The sequence below is a fragment of the Lissotriton helveticus genome, chromosome 3_1 (genome assembly GCF_964261635.1).
Source record: "Lissotriton helveticus chromosome 3_1, aLisHel1.1, whole genome shotgun sequence".
Taxonomy (NCBI): Eukaryota; Metazoa; Chordata; class Amphibia; order Caudata; family Salamandridae; genus Lissotriton; species Lissotriton helveticus.
In genome coordinates, this window is record NC_136061.1 from 1,485,417,768 (window position 1) to 1,485,440,669 (window position 22,902).

Consider the following 22,902-nt stretch of genomic DNA (forward strand, 5'->3'; position numbering starts at 1 on the left):
CCTTATAAGTAATGTAAATTTAATTACATATTTTTACTAAACTTAATATCTGTGGAAGAGAAAAAAAAGAAAGTTATAATATTTATAATATATATTTCAAAATACAAGAGACAAGGCAGGAGATTAAAAGTCATAAAAGGATACGAAGAAATAAAGTAGGAGTGAAGGACACAGAAAGGGAAACTAAGGAGTGGTGAAGGACAGAGAGAGTGAAAAAGAAACAGAGGGAGAGCAAATTACTAAGAGGATAATGAAGCAGATAGATTAAGTGACAGAGAGGAAGAGAGGGAGAGAGAAATGAACTGAAGGTGAGTAAGATACTAAAGGAATGTGAGTTATCAAAACTAAAGGAAGAAAGGGGAGTAAGGAAAGGGGAGGAAGTTACAGGGAAGGGGGAGTGAGTGAGGGTGCATTCACAACAATGAGGGATGGAAGGTGAGTAAGGGTGAGTAAAGGGGCGTGAGAGAGTGAGGGGAGAGAGGGAGTGAGAGAAGGAGTGAGTAAAGTGGAGTAAGTTGAGTAAGGGAAGGAGAATGACTGAGGGAGCAAAGGAAGGAAAGAAGGGAAGGGGAGTGAAGCAGAGAGACTGTGAAAAAGTGACTGCGGGAGCAGAGTGAGAGGAAGGTCAGTTAAGGATGGGGAATGAGGATAAGGGAGGGAAGTGGAGTAAGGGAACAGGGGTGAGGGAGGGTGAGAGAAGGGCAGTGAGGTTGAGGAAAGAGGAGTGATAGAGGGTGGATAAAGGCGAGTGAGTGTAAGACAAGGGGACTGAGGGAGTGAGGACATAGAGGTAGTGAAGGAAAGAGTGAGAGAAAAGGACGGAGTAAGGGAGCAAAGAAAGGTAAGTGAGGGAGTGTGGATGAGTTATAGGGAGTGAGCGTGACGGAAGAGGAGTGAGAGAGTGAGAGGACGGAGAGAGTGAGTGGAGTGGAGTAAGGTGAGTAAGGGAAGGGGAATTACTGAGTGAGCAAAGGAAGGAAAGAAGGGGAAGGGGAGTGAAGTAGAGTGACTGGCAGCTGGAAAGATGGGAGAGAGGGAAAGGGCAGTGAAGGAATGGGGAATGAGGGGTAATGAGGGAAGTGGAGAAAGTGAACGGGGGTGAGGGAGGGTGAGAGAAGGGCAGTGAGGGTGAGTTAAGAGGGGTGATAGAGTGTGGAAAAAGGTGAGTGAGCATGAAACAAGGGGAGTATAATATATATTTCATAATACAAAATAACTTGTACAACATGTTATATGGTTTATTTTTGCTGTTCTCAGAATATATTGAATTTCACTTTAAACAGTGAGCTCAATACTACTCATCATATGACAGTGGGCAAAAAAAACCACAATCAAAAAGATTGTGTTTAAAAAACCCATACGATGTTTCAATAAATAATGTAAAACATAGAAACAACATATCTTAACTCATTTCTGATCCACTTACTTTTCCACGAGGCCAAATAGTATATGAAAAGTCCTTTTCTTTGGAAATTACTCAATAGTACTGTTAAACTTCCATTTACCCGAGTTTCTGAAAGAAAAGCTCAAACATCTTTTACATCATTGTAGGAAGGTGGATACCTGACTATGGTTACCCCAGATTTTTTGCCTTGTGTTTAGCTGGTTTTCGACTTAGTTGGCCTGGGATCCTGCTAATCAGGGCCCTAGGCTATCTGCTCTCTCTTTAAATGGACTCCATGTACTATAGGTACATCACCAATTTGGTACTGGACACCTTATCAGCCCCTGTACAGTGCACTACAGGTGCCCAGGGCATAGGTGCATCCAAGGCCACCAGGGGCTGCAGCATATCTGTTGCCACCCCTGGCTGGTCACTTAAATCGACACAACTGGCTGATCACTCAGCTGGGGCAAGGTGGTGTACTCAATCCTTGCTTAGATATAGTATACCTATGTCTAAACCTATATCTGGACACATATGCACCTATAAGTCACTCCTATGGCAGGCCTTTACAATCCTGGAGTGCTTGGTTTTATGTGAGATGGTGCTCTAGCATGAGCTGAGCCTGTCTGCAGTGTTCGGAACCATTTCCTTACTGCTGTTCCAGTGATACTGCCATACCATATACTCTTAAGTGCATTATAATCCTCGTGGTTAATGCTAACTTTGGTTTGGCTTTATCAAAACATGTCGTGTTTGGTGTAATACACTTTGTAATACTACCCCCTCGCCAGTTCTGGCGACGGGGGTAGCATTCCACCCTTCTAGAGGGAGAAGACATGTTACTTTACTTAAAACGCGGTTAATCCTAACCAGAGCCTCAGCATCACAAAATGGATGCTGCTGCCCCGACACAAGTCTGACCTCCTGCTGCTGACCGAAACTTGGCAGGGGAGGCCTGGACAAAGGGTTTCCTGTCACAGGGAGGTGTTACACCACCCCAGACAGGAGATAGTGGATTGGAGCAGGGAGGGTTGAAAGAAACTAGACACTGCCTGGGGCACACAAGGTGTCCCATGCAAAATCCAGTCAAACCGGTTCTGGGGCACTCCAGCCCCAGCTCTGGCACGAAACTGGACAAAGGGAAAGGGGTGTAACCACCCCCTTGCTGGGTCCCACCCATAGGAGGGACCTAGCAGGTAATCCAGCCCCTTGATTTGGAATAAAGGTAGGAGCTGTGCAGATGCACATCAGATTATCCTGACTGAAACTTATGAAACGAAACTCTGGACCCTTCGACATCCCACTCGATGTGGTGGAAGACTGAAGAATCTCCCTTGTGGTCAAGGAGTGACCACCCTGTGCAAAAACGCACCATCCAGCACATCACCATTTGCTTTGTTGCAGTTCCCGCCGGAACTCGAGCAACAGAGATCGACAAGACCCAGCGTTCCTGCCTTGCAACAGCCCGATCCACAGTCCCTGCAAAGCTGAGATCCGTGGAGGTGACCTGAAGCGTGGGGCCGGCCATCTTGGAAAAACTACGAAGTGCTGACCGTGCTGCATCCGAGGCTCCCTCGAAGCTGTGCATTGGAGTTTGAGAAGCTCCAGCCCCGAGCAGCTTTTGCACTGAAGCTCACCCCTCCACACTCATCGAGTGCTGCGTGGGGCCCTTTTGCATTTTCCTGCTCGACGCGTTGGTCCGGTCGCTTGTCCGTTGGCTAGTGGCCCCAGTACCGATGAACCTTTGAATTTGCTCTGCTAGTCTGGTTGCTCCAGACTGGCCCTCGCTCCCCTGAAAAGGAGCACCCGCTCTGACCTTGCTGGTCCGAGTAAGAAGCGATCTTCGAATCCTGCGTGGGTTGAATTTGCCAAGGCCTGTTGACTCCGATCCATAAGCCGACACCGCCGACAGCGAGAGCCTTCGTGGGACAGCTCGTGATTCTCTCCAGGACATCCTCGGTGCCCCAGAGTCCACGTGGCAGCGGAGACAAGCTTCACGACAACCACCTGATTGCACCTGACATTGCCTGGTTCCTTCCTGGTTGCTTCCTGGTCACTGGCTAGTGACCCAGACTCTGTCCCCTCTGCTTTCAGGTACTCTACATCTTCGATCACACCGGACTCTTCTCAACTGGTCGCCTGCAGCATATTTCATCTCCAGGCTCCATAGATCTTCACGACGAGACCTGACACGCTTTTGCACCTGTGCACCCGCTTCCTGTGGGTGAGGTAACTCTTGAACGCCGGTGCTCCTGTAGTGGTTTACACCTCTAGTGTCTAAGTCTAAAGTTTTGTCCTTCTAGTCCAGTCGGAAGACTCTTAAAACTGTAACTCGATAACTTTTACGCACCATTGACTTTGCATTGGTGCATGCGTGTGCTTTTAGCGCTGCACCCGATTCCCACGGGCTTCTCCCATCCTAACTGCTGTTAGTCCAGTGTAGTCCCAGCGATTCCCAAGGCCCTAGGCCTTACCACTGATCGAATAGTGATACTTATACCACTTTTTTGATATATGGTTTGAGTGGCCACCGGCCTCATCCATAATTGTGCAACTTTCAAATGTTATACTGTGCTTTTGTTTAAACGCTTGTGCTTCTATACTCATAAAGAGTACAGGGGATTATTCTAAGAATAAATACATATATTTTTATAATATATAACTTGTGTGGTGTCCTTTCATTTGATATTACAGGATTGCATATGGTAAAACAGCTGGCTTCACATGTCCTCTTGAGTTAAGCCTTTAGGCTGCTTAGTCCATGCTACCTCTAGGATAGCTTGTCTTTAAGGTTGACTTACAACGATCACCATAAGGGATTGTTTGGACTGATATAAGGTGACCCCACAATTGGAGACATCATACATCAGGCCAACTTCTCACAATCATGTAACAATAGTTATATTTCCAGCTGTAGCTCAGTCATGATCATCATTTCCTATAATACTGATATCACTCAATATGTGATACACTTACACTACCTCTATGACAACTACAAGTTTTTTATTATCTTGATCACTCTCACTCACAAAGTAATTTTGAACAGCAAACTAAGTTTTATTAACTGCTCCAATCTTCATAGGCCAATTACCTTTCCTAAAATTTTGGTTGTAAGAACACTAGGTAAGAATTTTGTAAGTCAGAAGGCAAACGTTGTTTGAAAGTCAATTGAGTATCATTACAATTAGTCCAGCCTTTTTGACATTTTAAATAAGCTGTGTAATGTCCTGATGATGTCGAAGGACCATCATGGTAAATAATTGCTGCAGTTGCAAAGGTTCTTGCTGAAATTGATAATTGAGAAGCCACAACATTTTTAATTAAAGTTGTCAATTTAGTTCCATCAGGTCTACATCGTTGGAACATAAAAATTACGTACTGTCCATATCTTTGTATAAATAATGTTGATAGCATTGCAGATTTACATTGAGTACAGACCATGTTTTGATTTGCTTCTCTAACTAGATTATTAAAAGACATTGATTTGCAGTCTGGTAAAGTCAAATATATAAATCTTTCAGTGTCTATTGTAGTAGTACTTGAAAAGGAACAATTGTCGCAGTTATGCTGCCATTTATAAGAAAGGCCAAAAAGATTTTCTACATCTATACCTTCATCTTGCAATACAACAAGCATATACATTAGAAATTCCTGACAATTTTGCTAAATATTCTGTGAAAATTGATTTAGACCAGAACATATGTCTAAAACATTTCGAATTTCAGAAACACTTTGTATTTTTGTTCTATCACTGCTACATTTCTCAAACACAGAATTCAACAAACAACAAAATCTTTGATCACGATTTTCAACAATCTGTTCTTGTACAGTTTTGAGAAAAAAAAACCATTAACCACTACATTAGCATAGCAGTTGACACCAGAACTGTTTTCAAACTGAAATCCAACAACATCTTTAACTGAATCCTTTTCCTTTCTGCTTACAATTATGTAAGATGGTGCATGAATCAAAAATTCGTAAAAACTCTGCCTTGAAATCTTCAAACTTATACAAAACCGGATCATTAGAGGAGACCAAAGGCATGGACCACGCAGCAGCGTCACCACTAAGATAGGACAGCACAAACGCCACTTTAGACTGATCCTCTGAAATAAGATGGGCTTACACAGAAAATGCAGGGAACACTGTGTCAAAAAGATTTGAGCCTTGTGAGGATCACCTTGGAATCTTTCTGGAGGGGCCAAAGGAATGGTTGGAGACATGGCATGAACTACCTGTGTTGTTAACGCGGAAGATGAAGAAGAGGAAGGAGCAAAAGCTGGAGACTTAAGCCCCCCAAAATTAGGACTAGGACTCACTGAAAGCTCTTCAACCCGCTGCCTCAAATAACTAGCCTCCTGATTAGACTTCCTAACTTCCTCTTTAGTTTCACTAAGTTGCTTTTGCAAATCCTCTAGAATGGTTGCCAAAGCCTTAACATTTAAACCTTCTGCCATCTCGCCCAGACGGAAAGAAATATCTGGCACTTCAATCTGTCAAGAGCGTACCTGAAATCGTTTGAATCCGTGGGAGCTGATGGCTGGAAGGTAATTCCTAGAAGATATTTTCCCAACTCCCCTACTCCCCTGGGCCCAGAGAACTCTAAGCCCAGGAATGAAAGGGAAAGGGGAAGTGGATAACAAGAGAGACTGCCACACAGAAATCTTCTAGCTTTCTTCACTCTGGGAGATCATCTCCTGTAACAGTAAGCAGAACGTTACTACAGTTCCCAAAACTACACTGATTCCAACCCAAACTCTCCTTTCTAAATTTTACTAATTAAAGTACCTTGGAGTGTGGGTGGAATTGGCCTCTCTCAGAATTGACTGAACTACTGTGCTCCTAGTAGATGAAGAGTCAGTCTTTCACAACTGGTAATATTCACCACAGTTTATATTGTCCAAAACAGCTGAAGAATTATAGGTGGTATAACACTGTACTATTAATATGCGTATCAACATACAACACTATACTTGTAGCCTTCTGGTACTGGTATGCTGTTACAATTGACTGCTGACTGGACCCTGAGGTGATTACTGCAGACTAGACCCTGAGGCGAAGACTCGTTTTGGGGTTGACTCCATAAACGTTAAGCAGCTCCAAATTGCATATACTGAAAACTAGGCGACCTTAGAAACTGGTAGCCTCTGTGAATAACGTTCAAATGTCTCTGAAAATTCGAAGCTCCCAGCAGTGCAAGTAGTCGAAACAGGAAACCAAAACTCTTACCGCACTCTGGAAGATATGCCTCTAAATGTCTTTCTTTACCAGACCCTCGAACAGCAGGAAGACTTGAGCAGCACAGAGACCGCACTCGGAGCTGAAGGAATAGCGCTATTCTAACTAGGGAATGGAGGACTGAAAAGCGCCGAAGATAGGAAGGGCCAAAATACTAGGAAACTTCCATTAGGACTTAAATTCAGAAAACTAACGGAATTTGACTGATGCGGTAACTGAAATACGCACTCAGAAGGAATGCGTCTTACCGCCAGGAAAACGACCGTTGAAGTGCGCCGCGAAAGAAGCACGAGCGCACGAAATGGCCGCCTGAGCCAACCACTGGAACGCTAAGGCAATCCAGCAGTGGCACAACCAGGAAGTGATTATCTGCATCGAAATAAAGCCACTCTCTGCCTCCAATTCCAGGCAGAGAGTGAATGAACTGAACCAGCACTGACCTTAAAGTTACAACTAGGAACAGCGCTATCCGTAATCAACTGGGACCTGACAGATGCACTGCTAACATCCTAAAATGGTGAAAAACACTCTGACATACTTTTCTTGAAAGACAAGCCAGTGAATGCCCATGCAAACCTGTTTTTTCTCTCTCTCAAAATCTTCATCTTTTGTTTTAGACTTTTCTTAGTATATGTCCGTAAGAAATTGAGAAACAAATCAATTGAATCCTGTTGCACACTACAAATACTACTACAATTCCAAGTATACACTGGAGCCTTAGGACATCTCCCTAAAACTTCATCAGCTAACACCTCTTCTGCATTTCTAGGCACATTTTTTTCTTTTTCAACCGGACAACCATCCTTCACCTCATATGCTCGACCACTGGTGTCAACTGCATGCACCAAATCATTATCCTGAAAGTAACTTTCTTCATTAAAAAATGGCTCACAACTTGAACTATGCTTCCATTCTCCAGAAAAAACATCACAAAAATTAGTCCGATTAATTACTCTTTTCCACTTACATTTTGATTTGAAAACATTGATTACCTTATCTAGTGTACAAATTCTATTGATTACTAAACCATATAATTTATTTTTCACTTTGCCTGATCCACAATCTTCACTATGCTTTTTTTTCTTGTAAAAAGCACTCTTCTTTTGATACATCTTTAAATTTTTTAATAAATTTAAAACAATTCTGTTATAAAACATTCATCTACGAATGACAATAAATTGATTTCTCCGTCTATTGCTATAGAGAATATCATCTCCTTCTACAGGTCTAACATTTTTTGAGGGGCACAGTTTTTTCTTTGTATTTACAGATGATTTTTTTTTTTAAAGAACATCTTTTTTTTTTACATTTCATTAATTTCCTTAAAAACTCCTTTGTTTGCTTACCAGGAGCATTCTTTTTTTTCACTGAAGATTGTGTTTTGGATGAATCTTCTATTTGTGTTTTCTTGGACCATAAATCATGTTTATATATTTTTTGTTGTCTTTCCTTCGTCGGCATATTCTTTTATCTTTCTATAGATGATTACAATGTGTGGTAAAGAAAAAATAACATATTACAGACCACTACAAACATACTACATAGCAATTACAATAAGTAAATGATATAAAAACTAGTTTACAACATAAGTAAGTTTATACCACAGCAACTGTGTCACAGCAACAGTGCAGTACAGTTTCATTATTAATCTCACTCTCTGAATGCACCATCTCACTCTGTGCCTGTGTCTCATGTCACTCTGTGCCTGTGTCTCATCTCACTCTGTGCCTGTGTCTCATCTCACTCTGTGCCTGTGTCTCATCTCAGTCTGTGCCTGCCCCATTTCTCTCTTTGTGTGTGTCATTTCTCTCTTTGCGTGTCTCATCTCACTCTATGCCTGTGCCTCATCTCACTCTGAGCCTGTGTCTCATCTAACTCTGTGCCTGTGGATCATCTCACTCTGGTAAATGTTTTATGGTAAAAAGTATGGCTTTAACATTTTTGACAAGGATCACACTGAGTGTCTGTATGAAATAAGGAATTATATTTTCACATTTTTCAATAATGTCACCTGTGTCTGCTCACAGTTTACAACTCTAAGCTTAAAGGGTACTCTGTGCCTCTGTCTCACCTCACTCTGTGCCTGTGTGTCATCTCACTCTGTGCCTGTGTGTCATCTCACTCTGTGCCTGCCCCATCTCTCTCTCTTTGTGTGTGTCATTTGTCTGTTTGCGTGTGTCTCATCTCACTCTGGTAAATGTTTTATGGTAAAAAGTATGGCTTTAACATTTTTGACAAGGATCACACTGAATGTCTGTATGAAATAAGGAATTATATTTTCACATTTGTCAATAATGTCACCTGTGTCTGCTCACAGTTTGCATCTCTAAGCTTAAAGGGTACTTTGTGCCTGTGTCTCACCTCACCCTGTGCCTGTGTGTCATCTCACTCTGTGCCTGCCCCATCTCTCTCTTTGTGTGTGTCATTTGGTAAAATGTATGGCTTTAACATTTTTGACAAGGATCACACTGTGTGTCTGTATGAAATAAGGAATTATATTTTCACATTTTTCAATAATGTCACCTGTGTCTGCTCACAGTTTGCATCTCTAAGCTTAAAGGGTACTCTGTGCCTGTATCTCACCTTACTCTGTGCCTGTGTGTCATCTCACTCTGTGCCTGCCCCATCTCTCTCTCTTTGTGTGTGTCATTTGTCTGTTTGCGTGTGCCTCATCTCACTCTGGTAAATGTTTTATGATAAAAAGTATGGCTTTAACATTTTTGACAAGGATCACACTGAGTGTCTGTATGAAATAAGGAATTATCAGCCAGATTCTTCATTGCAAATTGCGCTCGCAAAGGGCCAGATTCAGAGAATCTGGCCCTTTGCAAGCTCAATTTTTGCATTTGGGATTCATCATCCCAAATGCAAAAATCGCTAATAGCAAAATCGCAAAATTGCGAGTAATTGCATTTAAGGAATCTCTATTTGAGATTCCTTAAATGCAATTCATTAACCATTTTTAAATTGGGAATTCGCAATTTTTGGCCGCTATTTACCGCGAAGTCTGACTTCGTGGTAAATAGCGAAAAATTAGAAAAATGCACTTTAGTGCATTTTTCTAAGTTGCATGTTACACACACACATGTCCTTTGGACATGTGTGTGCGCAACACCTGTGTACATTTGCTTTTCAGGGGTGCTACAGGGTGTCCTTTGGACACCCCTGGCACCCTTGAAATCGCATCCTTATTTGCGATTAGCGAATTGCTAATCGCAAATAAGGAATAACTCCCCATTCATTCCTATGGGCATATAGGCCCATAGGAATGAATGGGGAGTTATTCCTTATTTGCGATTAGCAATTTGCTAATCGCAAATAAGGAAGATGAAGGAATCGCAGTATTTTTTGCTATTCCTACATGAATCCCGTTTTGCAAGTCCTTAATAGTGATTCCTTAATAATCGCTATTAAGGACTCGCAAAACGGGACAATGATGAATCTGGCTGTATATTTTCACATTTGTCAATAATGTCACCTGTGTCTGCTCACAGTTTGCATTTCTAAGGTTAAAGGGTACTTTGTGCCTGTGTCTCATCTCACTCTGTGCCTGCCCCATCTCTCTCTTTGTGTGTGTCATTTCTCTCTTCTTTTATTTTTTGTTATTTTCAGTTTTTTATTGCAAGCAAGTCAGATACAAGACATTATTAGAAAATCAAGAAAAGAGAATGGAAAGAAGAAAACAACATATTGCAATTCGGTAAATGATCAGAATACAAATATACAATAATGAATCATATTTAAACAATGTCTGGTAAAGACGAGTCTTCTACCCCCCCAATTCCCCCTGAATCCAGTCCTGCACTGGGGCCCAGATTTTCTCCCCAGCAATCTTTTTCTGCAACCTTTCACAGCATAGATGGCATGTTCTAAATTATACATAGCTAACAGCCGGGCTCTCCAAGTATAAAATAATGGCGGGTCTGGGTTAATCCATTCCTGAGTTATACAGCGCGATATACTGACATGCAGATAAATATCAACTTTTTTTTATCTTCTGATATGTTTTCAGACGTTATCCCTATCATTACCAGCTCTGAAGTCAGATTTATAGAGGTTCCAAGTATTAAAGACAGAAAAGATTGTATTTCAGAGAGAACACATGATAGCTGTGGGCAAAGAAAAAACATGCGAGTTGCGTCTGCTGCCTCTAACAAACATCTTTTGCAAGCTATAGATGGCGAAGCTCCCCATTTGGAGATTTTTGCCGGGGTATGGTATAAATCGAAAAGAACCATGTAATGTTGAGTTCGGGATCTGCCCGTCAGAAGAATGGAGTTAGCCATCTGAATGGAGTCTTCGATTAACACATCACTTACCCCCAGGTTCGTTGCCCATCGCTCTTGTGTTAGTGTTAAGTCATCTGAATAAACTGAGATCAACAAATTATAGAAGAAACTGATCTTTCTTTTGGTATATAGAGACTCTATCAGATGAATCTTCTGAAGGCCTGCGCGTTCGGTAAGTGATAGGGTTTTAAAATAACTATGCAATTGAAAGTATTTAAAGTAATCAAGAGTTGAAATCTTAAATTTAGTTTGAAGGGTGTGAAAGAGAATCATTTCGTCATTCTGCCATAGATCACGAATGCAATTAATTCCTTGTTTGAACCACTTTATCATAATGTGATCCCTAAAGATAGCAGGAAGAATTTGCTTAGATGTCAGCGGAGTGTATTTCAAAATTTTTGGGATCCCCATATGTCGCTTAATAATCTTCCATGCCCGATATGCTGCAGTTACAATCTTAAATTTCGTTTTCTTGTAATAGCTCGGTTCTATATTTTTTAGCGAGCAGCCACGAGCCTCAGCCCCTAAAGGAATTTCATAAATCGACAGAGAATGTGCTTCATAAATTGGAGCTTTGGTGCCAATAATTAGAGGACTTATAAACTGCAAAATTGATGCTAGATAATAAAACAGGAAGTGTGGAGTGCTCCATCCCCCTCTGGCCTTTGGGAGAGTTAACTTTTTGAAGGCTCTACGATGACGTTTATACCCCCAAAGAAATCTCCCAGCCATTCTCTTAAGTTGTTTAAAAAATTCTATTGGGAATTCAAGAGGTACAGTTCGAAAAATATATAGAAATCTTGGAAGTATTAGCATTTTTAATACATTGTTTCTGCCATGTAGGGACAAGTGTAAATGGTCTATACGCTCCAGAGTAGTGTTTGGCTTTTTCAAAATGGGAGTAAAATTGAGTTTGGGAATTTCCGAGATCGGGTTGTTAATTTAATGCCCAAATATGTTGCCGTGGTTACTATATTAAGGTCTGTCGGTGGATTCTGGCCTACAAATATAGTTTGGGTTTTAGCAGGATTCAACTTGTATCCTGAAAAAATATCAAATTGAGCCGCGATCTCTTCAATTTTTGGCATTGCCCTTCTAATATCTGTGGTGATCACCACCACATCGTCAGCATATGCTAGCGGTACCTGCAACTTCCACTGGCATTATTTCTTCAGCTTGATTTAGTCGATTAAGATAGATATCGATATAGATGGAAAAAAGCAGTGGAGAGGACGGGCAGCCTTGTCGAGTACCACGAAAGATAGGGAATGGGCTAGAATTACATAGTCCAAACTTAACACAAGACGTTGGTGACTGATACAAGGCTTTCAGCGTCACAATCATTCTTGGTCCAAAGCCTTTTAGGGGCAGGACATCCCAAAGATAAGGCCATGCCACCCTGTCGAATGCCTTCTCGGCATCCAACAGGGTGATTCCTATGGGTGTATTGGTGCCCTGTGCCCAATCCATCAAACTAATTACTCTTCGAACGTGGTCCGCTGTTTCTCTGTTAGGGATAAACCCGTGTTGCCAGCGCGAAACAATGGAGGATATCACTGATGACATACGAGTAGCTAATATTTTCGAAAATATCTTACTATCGGCATTTATCAGCGATATTGGTCTGTATGATGCCGGATTAAGAGGAGGCTTGTCCTTTTTTAGAAATGCCATTAATATAGATTGGTTCCAAGACCCTGGTGGAAATCCCCTCTGAGCTTCCTGGAATGTGATCAATAAGTCTTCCTTCATAACATTCCTGAATGTCCTAAAAAACTCGAGAGGAATGCCATCAGGGCTCATGGCTTTCCCTGTGGCCAGCGAGAGTAGAGCTAGTTCAATTTCCTCCCATGTAATATCGGCTTCCATAGAATGTGACTGAAAATCAGTTAACTTTGAAATATTATTTTCAGCGGCGAAATTTAACATCATGTCAGAAGAATATACCATATTATCCTAACTGTATGAAATAAGGAATTATATTTTCACATTTGTCAATAATGTCACCTGTGTCTGCTCACAGTTTGCATCTCTAAGGTTAAAGGGTACTTTGTGCCTGTGTCTCATCTCACTCTGTGCCTGCCCCATCTCTCTCTTTGTGTGTGTCATTTCTCTCTTTGCGTGTATCAACTCACTCTGTGCCTGTGTCTCATCTCACTCTGTGCCTGCCCCATCTCACTTTTTGTGTGTCTCATTTCTCTCTTTGCGTGTCTCATCTCACTCTATGCCTGTGTCTCATCTCACTCTGTGCCTGTGCCTCATCTCACTCTGTGCCTGTATCTCATCTCACTCTGTGCCTGTGTCTCATCTCACTCTGTGCCTGTGTCTCATCTCACTCTGTGCCTGTGTCTCATCTCACTCAGTGCCTGTGTCTCATCTCACTCTGTGCCTGTGTCTCATCTCACTCTGTGCCTGTGTCTCATCTCACTCTGTGCCTACCCCATCTCCAGGGTGTGCAAAAAACAGACCACATATATATAAGCAACACATAACATTCCTTTTTCATTTCAACAGCACACCCTGGATCTTTATTGCACAGCTTAGAGCCTATTTGCGAACTAAGAGGCCTAACAGACATGGTGCCTAAGATTCTCTATAAGTACATATCCTAAAGCCTAACTGACTTCAAGAATACATGTATTCCCATATTTTTAAACACATCAACTAAGCAAATTATTCACCCAGATTCATTTAAAATCAAGCTTGACTCACAGTGTGATCTTAGGCACTTGACCAGGATGTTACATGTAATCTACCATGTCTGTCTCTGCCTCCACTATGTGTGTTTGTGCTCATACTGTCTCTACTGGGAAAAAACAGGCCTCTTACTTCAGACATAGGCTCTAAGCTGTGCATTAAAGATCCAGGGTGTGCTATTGAAATGACAAAGGAATGTTATGTGTTGCATATATATATATATATATGCAACACATAACATTCCTTTGTCATTTCAATAGCACACCCTGGATCTTTAATGCACAGCTTAGAGCCTATGTCTGAAGTAAGAGGCCTGTTTTTCCCCAGTAGAGACAGTATGAGCACAAACACACATAGTGGAGGCAGAGACAGACATGGTAGATTACATGTAACATATATATATATATATATATATATATGCAACACATAACATTCCTTTGTCAATTCAATAGCACACCCTGGATCTTTAATGCACAGCTTAGAGCCTATGTCTGAAGTAAGAGGCCTATATATATAAGCAATACATAACATTCCTTTTTCATTTCAACAGCACACCCTGGATCTTTATTGCACAGCTTACAGCCTATTTGCGAACTAAGAGGCCTAACAGACATGGTGCCTAAGATTCTCTATAAGTACATATCCTAAAGCCTAACTGACTTCGAGAATACATGTATTCCCATATTTTTAAACACATCAACTAAGCAAATTATTCACCCAGATTCATTTAAAATCAAGCTTGACTCACAGTGTGATCTTAGGCACATGACCAGGATGTTACATGTAATCTACCAGGTCTGTCTCTGCCTCCACTATGTGTGTTTGTGCTCATACTATCTCACTGTCTCTACTGGCAAAAAACAGACCATATGTATATAAGCAACACATAACATTCCTTTTTCATTTCAACAGCACACCCTGGATCTTTATTGCACAGCTTACAGCCTATTTGCGAACTAAGAGGCCTAACAGACATGCTGCCTAAGATTCTCTACTAGTACATATCCTAAAGCCTAACTGACTTCAAGAATACATGTATTCCCATATTTTTAAACACATCAACTAAGCAAATTATTCACCCAGAATCATTTAAAATGAAGCTTGACTCACAGTGTGATCTTAGGCACATGGCCAGGGTGTTACATGTAACCTACCATGTCTGTCTCTGCCTCCACTATGTGTGTTTGTGCTCATACTATCTCACTGTCTCTACTGACAAAAAACAGACCATATATATATAAGCAAGACATAACATTCCTTTTTCATTTCAACAGCACACCCTGGATCTTTATTGCACAGCTTAGAGCCTATTTCTGAAGTAAGAGGCCTAACAGACATACTGCCTAAGATTATCTACTAGTACATATCCTAAAGCCTAACTGATTTCAAGAATACATGTATTCCCATATTTTTAAACACATCAACTAAGCAAATTATTCACCCAGATTCATTTAAAATCAAGCTTGACTCACAGTGTGATCTTAGGCACATGACCAGGATGTTACATGTAATCTACCAGGTCTGTCTCTGCCTCCACTATGTGTGTTTGTGCTCATACTATCTCACTGTCTCTACTGGCAAAAAACAGACCATATATATATATATAAGCAAGACATATTATTCCTTTTTCATTTCAACAGCACACCCTGGATCTTTATTGCACAGCTTAGAGCCTATTTCGGACGTAAGAGGCCTAACAGACATGCTGCCTAAGATTCTCTACTAGTACATATCCTAAAGCCTAACTGACTTCAAGAATACATGTATTCCCATATTTTTAAACACATCAACTAAGCAAATTATTCACCCAGATTCATTTAAAATCAAGCTTGACTCACAGTGTGATCTTAGACACATGACCAGGATGTTACATGTAATCTACTATGTCTGTCTCTGCCTCCACTATGTGTATCTGTGCTCATACCATCTCACCATCTTACATTTTACCAAAAAACATGTAGCATAGTAAATCGTTTTACACACAGAGGACAGCCCATTTAAATGACCACTACATTACAAGGCAGAAACCTGACTCATTTCCAAAATACATTTCCAATATGCACCATTCATTTTTTAGACAGCATTACATAGAAACATGAGACACAATGCAACAATAAACAAGCCCAATGCGCTTCTTAATCTTCCCCATAGTGCATATAGCACTCAATCTATATTATAATAATCATTACTCACCTTTAAAAATGCTTTTGAAGATTTAGAACAGTGTCAGTCACACACACCAGATTTTCTTAAGCAGAATCTCTGAAATGCACCTCAAACACTGCAACCACAAATGGCCCTGATTCCCTGTAGTTCTTCACACATATCCCTGGACTTAACCAATCAAAATTCTCCCCACTCTATTTCAAAACCAAACTGACATTTTAATTGGTTCTACATTTCAACACTTTCAAACTTACATAATATTCACCCATCCCCCCAATGCTTATTCAGCCTGTTACCATGGTAACTCCCACCTAACTCACCACACAGGTGAAAAGTTCATCATACTATGTTGCAAATGAACTCAGCAAGGGTGTTTGACCTCTCAATATACTAGCTAATCATGTGCAATGTTTCTTTCAATGACTTTTTCTCAACCATTAGAATTACTTATTTCAAAAAACAAAAGCATGCACCCTCATTTTCAGTGGAGAATTTTAAAAAAACACCAATCATTTCTTCTTTTTCAAGTGCACTGAATCTCAACCACTTTTTTTTCATAACTCCTACTTTCAAACTGCCATTTCATTTCCACCACTCATCTGAATACAACCACATCTACCTTCAAGATGCCAAAAGTCTGGATTGTGGGTCATAGCTTTGTTCACTGGAGTGAAAGATATGCAGCAAACAGAGGTATTCACAACCTTGATTTACCAAATGTGGATATTATGTGGATTGGCCAGAGAGGATTGAGATGTCACCAATTGATACCATTGGTAAAATCCTTTATGCATCTACCACACCCTGACCTCATAATTGTGCACTGTGGTGGCAATGACCTGGGCACTTTGACTGGGGTAGGTCTGGAAATGCTTTTAAAGGACATCTTTGGGCAATTGATGTCACTTTTTCCAAAAACTGCCTTGGTATATTCTAATATATGCCAAAGGTAAAAATGGAACTGGTCCAACCAATTTTGTCCACAGATTGAGAAAGCAAGCACACATGTGAATAAATCTGTTTCTGCTTTCCTCAGAGACTATGGTATGGGTTCCATATACCACAACAATCTGCGTTACAACATGCAAGGCATCTATAGGAGAGATGGTGTACATTTTACAGATGAGGGGAATAGAGTCTTCCTCTTGAATTTTAGACTCTGCATCGGTACCTACTTGTAGGTACAAAAAACATCCACATAACACAACAGCTCTTTTCAGAGCTACCCTACCTCTAAGCACTCTAAATTATTTTTTTACTCTAATTTTTTACACTGTTTTTTCCCGTGGTGCGCTCAGGGTACGCGTACCGGGAAGCGTACATGGGAACGCACCAGCGCTTACCCCGCGAAATTAAAAAAAATATAGTTTTTTGCCCTTCAGGGCCCTTCTAGGCCCCCCTCAGAAAACCTAGGGCGTCAGGGGGTGTCTACCCTGCCCCCTTTTAACATTACCCCCTATTTTTTTCTCCTCTTGTGTCTCGATTCTACCGAGACACAAGATGGCGGACTCTCCGGACTGTTTAGAATGTTGACAGACACCCGAGAGCCAATCAGTTTTCCGCTCGCGCACTCCCGTGGCGCGCCGGGTGCGATCCCCGGTACGCAAACCTGTAAGCGCTCGAAGCGCGCATATAGATATATATGTGTTTTTGAAGTTAATTTTTGTAAAAACCACTGGAGCAATTTTCACCAAATATAGAAAAGGCACTTCTGCGTACCAGTCCCTACAATTTTGCAAAGTTTGGTGTAATTCCATTCTGCGGTTCGGGCTGTAGCCTTGTCTATTCGTCCTATGGAAATTAACATGGGGAAAACACGTTTTGGGACCCCCCTTTTTTCTCGACCTCCACATGACGAATCCCCCCAAAACTTCCAGGGAAGAAGCGGAGCGGAGCTGGCCTAAATTTTGGAAAATTAAACGCAAATTTCTCAACCGGCGCCAAAGTTATTCCCAATAGAATGTTGCAGATTTCCTTTGGTAGCTAGGTCCTAACTATAACTACCTACTGGCAACCGCCAGTAGGTAATATATATATATATATATATATATATATATATATATATATTCGTCTTGTGCGAAATGCATTTTCGGCGTCGGCCTTCTTCAGCGCACCAAATGAAACAGCTTGCACAGGTTCTGTTCTCTTTCTCATTTATTTTCATTGGCGGAACTGTGAGCCAATCATTGCGCTGCATCTCCGTCTTCCGGGCAATCTTATAAACATGAAAATCTCAAAGTTCCACAATCCCTTGCGGTTGTCATTTTAAGGTTACAATGCAATTAATAAGTTGTTTCATGTTCTTTGTTAATTAAATGCCGCTTGTTCACAGTGTCCGTAATTCATCCTTTCAAGTGCAAGCCTCCCTCGCCAACTGCATGATGTCCTTCTCAGGAGTCCCGTAGATGACCCTCCTATGGTCGGGCATCTCAGGCTTGTATAGTCTGCATCCGTTTGTTGGGTGCCGGGCCCCTGGCAGCAGCGGTTCACACTCGCCAAAAAATCTCCTTGTAAGCTACACCCAGGCAGCGGAAGACAAGACGGGTGCATCCAAGGTGGTGGGGGGGGTGGTCCCACAATGTTAATAAACAACTCCGGTGCGGGAGCACACTCGGGGTAATAATTCATTCGTCTTGTGCGAAATGCATTTTCGGTGTCAGCCTTCTTCAGCGCACCAAATGAAACAGCTTGCGCAGGTTCTGTTCTCTTTCTCATTTATTTTCATTGGCGGAACTGTGAGCCAATCATTGCGCGGCATCTCCGTCTTCCGAGCAATCTTATAAACATGAAAATCTCAAAGTTCCACAATCCCTTGCGGTTGTCATTTTAAGGCTACAATGCAATTAATAAGTTGTTTCATGTTCTTTGTTAATTAAATGCCGCTTGTTCACAGTGTCCGTAATTCATCCTTTCAAGTGCAAGCCTCCCTCGCCAACTGCGTGATGCCCTTCTCAGGAATCCCTTAGATGACCCTCCTATGGTCGGGCATCTCAGGCTTGTATAGTCTTGTTGGGTGCCGGGCCCCTGGCAGCAGCGGTTCACACTCGCCAAAAAGTCTACGGGACAACAAGCGGCATGAGATTTTCATGTTTATAAGATTGCCCGGAAGACAGAGATGCCGCGCAATGATTGGCTCACAGTTCCGCCAATGAAAATAAATGAGAAAGAGAACAGAACCTGTGCAAGCTGTTTCATTTGGTGCGCTGAAGAAGGCCGACCCCGAAAATGCATTTTGCACAAGACGAATGAATTCTTACCCCGAGTTATAAGGTTTTGTGATGAGAGGAGTCTGGTTTTAAATGAGGCCAAAACCATGTATATGATTTTTATTAGAGGCAAGTCCAAATTATCTAAAAGACCTGTATTGACTGGTAGTGTCAAACTAGAGCAAGTTGAAGTCTTTGATTTTTTAGGTATCCGTTTGACTTCTTTGATCGAGTCTGGTGGCCATATTGAGAAAGTAAAATTACAACAAATCCATCAGTGTGCCCACATTAGTAAAATACTTAGGAAGACGATTCTCGCCAAATTGCTCCAGAACTTGAAATTTATAACACTAAGGTCCTGGGGTGGGGTACTTTATGGTGCAGAGCTGTGGGGCACTGGCAATTCGACCTGCCCTACAACGATTGAAAATAGTTTCCTAGGATCACTGGTAGATCTCCCCTCTAGCTGTGCCTTGATACCTCTTTATAAGGATCTTGCTCATAGACAGCTGGCGCACAAGGTAAACTGGAAGCTTTTAACAGTGGACAGTGGTCAGTGGAAGAATTAGAATCTTATCGTGTGGCCTTGTCAGACCTTTTGAAATTTCCCAGGGCTGCATCGATCAGGAGGTTCACCTCCTTGAGGGAGTTATTAGGGAGGATGGGGATGGAGGCCTTTTGGTCCGACCCAGAGAGTATGGCCCAAATACCGAGGGCACAGCTAAAAGAAATGTATTTGGAAATGACATTTGTAAAGGACCTGTAAAAACCTGTGTCCAGTCCGACTAATGACGTTTTAAATTTTAAACCAGTTCCCTGTTTCAAGACAAGTATTTATTAAATTACTCCCCCTTTGATATGCAAATTGTTTTTACAGTTCCACTATAAGACTTTACCCACCAAACTGTTCTGTTCTAAGTGGTCCTGTAATGCCTTTATTGATGATTTGTGCCCTGTGTGTAAAGCATGCCCGGAATCCATTGTTCATCTACTTTTCATTTGCCCATACTATTCTTCCTGGCGGAAAAATGGATACTTCCATTGTGTAGACTTGTAGGCCCTAGTCATTACTTGGAGGTGCTGAGAGTCTTGTGCACTGACACTCGAAGAGTAGTGCATCAGGCGTGGGAATTTTTTTTCTGCATGAAGCACTTTATTCTCTTCTACGTCATTGTATTTCTACATTCGTAAAACTGTTTTATGGCATGGCCTTTTAACTTATTTATTTATAATGTTTTTAGATTTTGTTTTTATTACTTGGGCTGCCTACTTTTTTGGATCTATGTGATCGAAATAAAGTTAATGATGAGGATGATAAATAGAAAATGTGAAGTTTAGATAAAGTGGGTGATAGGATAGACCCTATAGATATCCCACAGAACGTGGGACAGAGTGGGACATCTGTAGAGTTTGGTATTCACAATGTTTTATCTGTAATACACCTTTAGTGTACATCTCTGAAACATGTTCAATGTGTGATTCTTAACATTTTCTTACCTAGAACAGCATTTTCAGAAAGCCATTTCTACTCTTTCCTTCAAAGTAGCCATTATCTTTCTAGAAAAGAAATGTTAGCAAATGAAGGTGTGAGGTTTAAGTATGGAGAACACAAGTGAATGAACACATACATCAGTACTGAATGTTAGTTGAATTTCTGTTCACGTTTTGTCTAGTTAAATCATTCATTTGGAGTCACGTTTTTTTATTGAGATGCATTGATTGGTACATGCACTTCTGAAGATTAATAACAAGATGTTTTACTTTAATCCAACAGGTGATGGATTCACTACAGGGCAGTGTACAGATGCAGATGCTGTCACTTGTACCAGAAATACACAACCGTTTATATCTTCATCGAGAGAGGCAGATGGGAAAACATTTCAAAGGTCCATAGAACTACCGGATTACAAAAGCCAAGTATGGCCTCAAAATCATCTGGAACTCGAAGTAAAGAAAACAATGCTATGTGAAAGTGATTTTGGATATCTTACGCACGAAAATGGACTCCAGGGCTTGACTAAAACAGGATTTTCAAATGCATATAATGAATGTCAGAGTAATCTGAGGAATGGGGTTATAAGTGCTTATCATCAAAAAGCAAAGCAAGTGCCAGGACCATATGTGTATACTCAATATGAGAAAAACCTCAGACACAATGGTGCCTTAACAACTCTGAAGAAATCACAGACCAATATAAGACTACAGGAAAGACCATACGCGTGTGCTATCTGTAAGAAAAGCTTCAGTGTAAAGTGTGATCTTAATCGGCACTGGAGAACTCATACTGGTGAGAAACCATACACCTGTCCTGATTGTCAAAAAAGCTTCACTCAAAAAGGTGATCTAAACAGACACCAGAGGGCACATGCAGGTGAAAAACCTTATACATGTGCGGTCTGCCAGAAATGTTTCAGCCGGAAAGACATTCTTAATGAACACAGAAGGATACACACTGGTGGGCGAAAGATGCTATCGAGGAAAGATCAAAAGTCATTACAAACTTAAAGTCCAGAATTGTGGCATCCATACATTTGCCACAAAATGTTTAAATAACTTGTGTCTATAAATAATTACTGGTGGGCGAAAGATGCTATCGAGGAAAGATCAAAAGTCATTACAAACTTAAAGTCCAGAATTGTGGCATCCATAAATCTGACACAAAATGTTTAAATAACTTGTGTCTATAAATAAATAATTAAATAAAAAAGTAACCAAACATACCCCAACTGGAGCCACTTGGAAGTAAGATTGTCAGGCTGGGCATCTCCACGCATCAGTACATGGATGATACACAACTTAACCTGAAGCTATCCTCCACCAAAACTCTCCTGCCTTTGAAATTCTGCTTTCGAGGAGTGACTTGCAGAGAGCATCCTATGTACAAAATGAAATGCATCCAAAGCTGAACATCTATTGTTATCTAAACTGAAAAGGAAGATGCTGGTTCAAGGGTAGATACCACGTTCAGAATATAGTGAGCAGCTTACAATCAGCTAATCATATCCCACCAAATGTTTTACTTTTGTTCTAAACGCCTGAAACCTCTTGCATCGATTCTGCCTACCCTTTTTGGTTGCAGAGAGGTATTTTATTATAGAGGGAGCCAAAAAATTGAGGACCCCATAAAAACAAAAAAAGCCCTTCATCATCTTCTGTAGGTTTCATGCAAGAGGTTCAATACCACTCACCAAGAGTATGAAGCATAAATCAAAAAACATGCAGCTACTAAATGGGCAAGCTCCAAATCTTTGATGGGTCCTGGCTTTTGAAAAGTACAAACCAATTATATCACAAGATCCATAAAACCTGCTAGTACCCCACTGATTTTTATGGAATGCTGTCTTTTTTGGAGTTTACCATGTAGCTCATTAATGGCTGGGAAATGTATTAAGGTCTATCTGTGAGTTACTGCTTCTGACTGAACTTAGTCATACAATAATGCATAATAAAATGCACTTTTACCATGTAATTATGTTTTTGGAATAGGGTATGTTATATGCTTTTTAGTGGTCTATCAAATGTGTCTTTATTTGTATTTGATTAATTAAACTCATTCAAAAACATCAATAATAAAATATAAAACAAGCTGATCATGGTATAAAAAGGCCAGTAAAGTAAGTCTAATAGTTAAAAAGATGTTCCCCTGGTGATGCTGATTACCCACTTAAGCCACGCTCTCAAGAGACCCAAGGACAGCGATAGATTAAAATGCAAGCATGCAACTGCTTTAAGTTTTTTTGTGTGCAAGCTGTCCAGTGATTGACAAGCTTGTAAGTTCACCAGCAGATCACTTGGGAACCAGGTAAATGCAAATGGCAAGAAGGTATAGGAGGACCGCTCACTCTGGTTACTTTTGGGGGCAGCTATAGGTTAAAGTGCTTACATGCAGCAGCTATTGGTAGTCATGGGAGTAAGCCTG

General features: G+C 41.0%; 1 protein-coding gene across 2 annotated transcripts in view; it reads left to right on the plus strand.

The window, feature by feature from the left end:
- The window catches only part of LOC144823532 (uncharacterized), a 1,119,534-nt gene extending 1,097,086 nt beyond the window's left edge, over positions 1-22,448 (plus strand). For both annotated transcript variants that reach the window (XM_078682128.1, XM_078682126.1), the window contains one exon: positions 20,758-22,448. In XM_078682128.1, the coding sequence (XP_078538254.1) occupies positions 20,758-21,488 (731 nt within the window). In that variant the 3' untranslated portion in view covers positions 21,489-22,448. The remainder of the gene's footprint in view (positions 1-20,757) is intronic.
- The last annotated feature ends 454 nt before the right edge of the window (positions 22,449-22,902 follow it).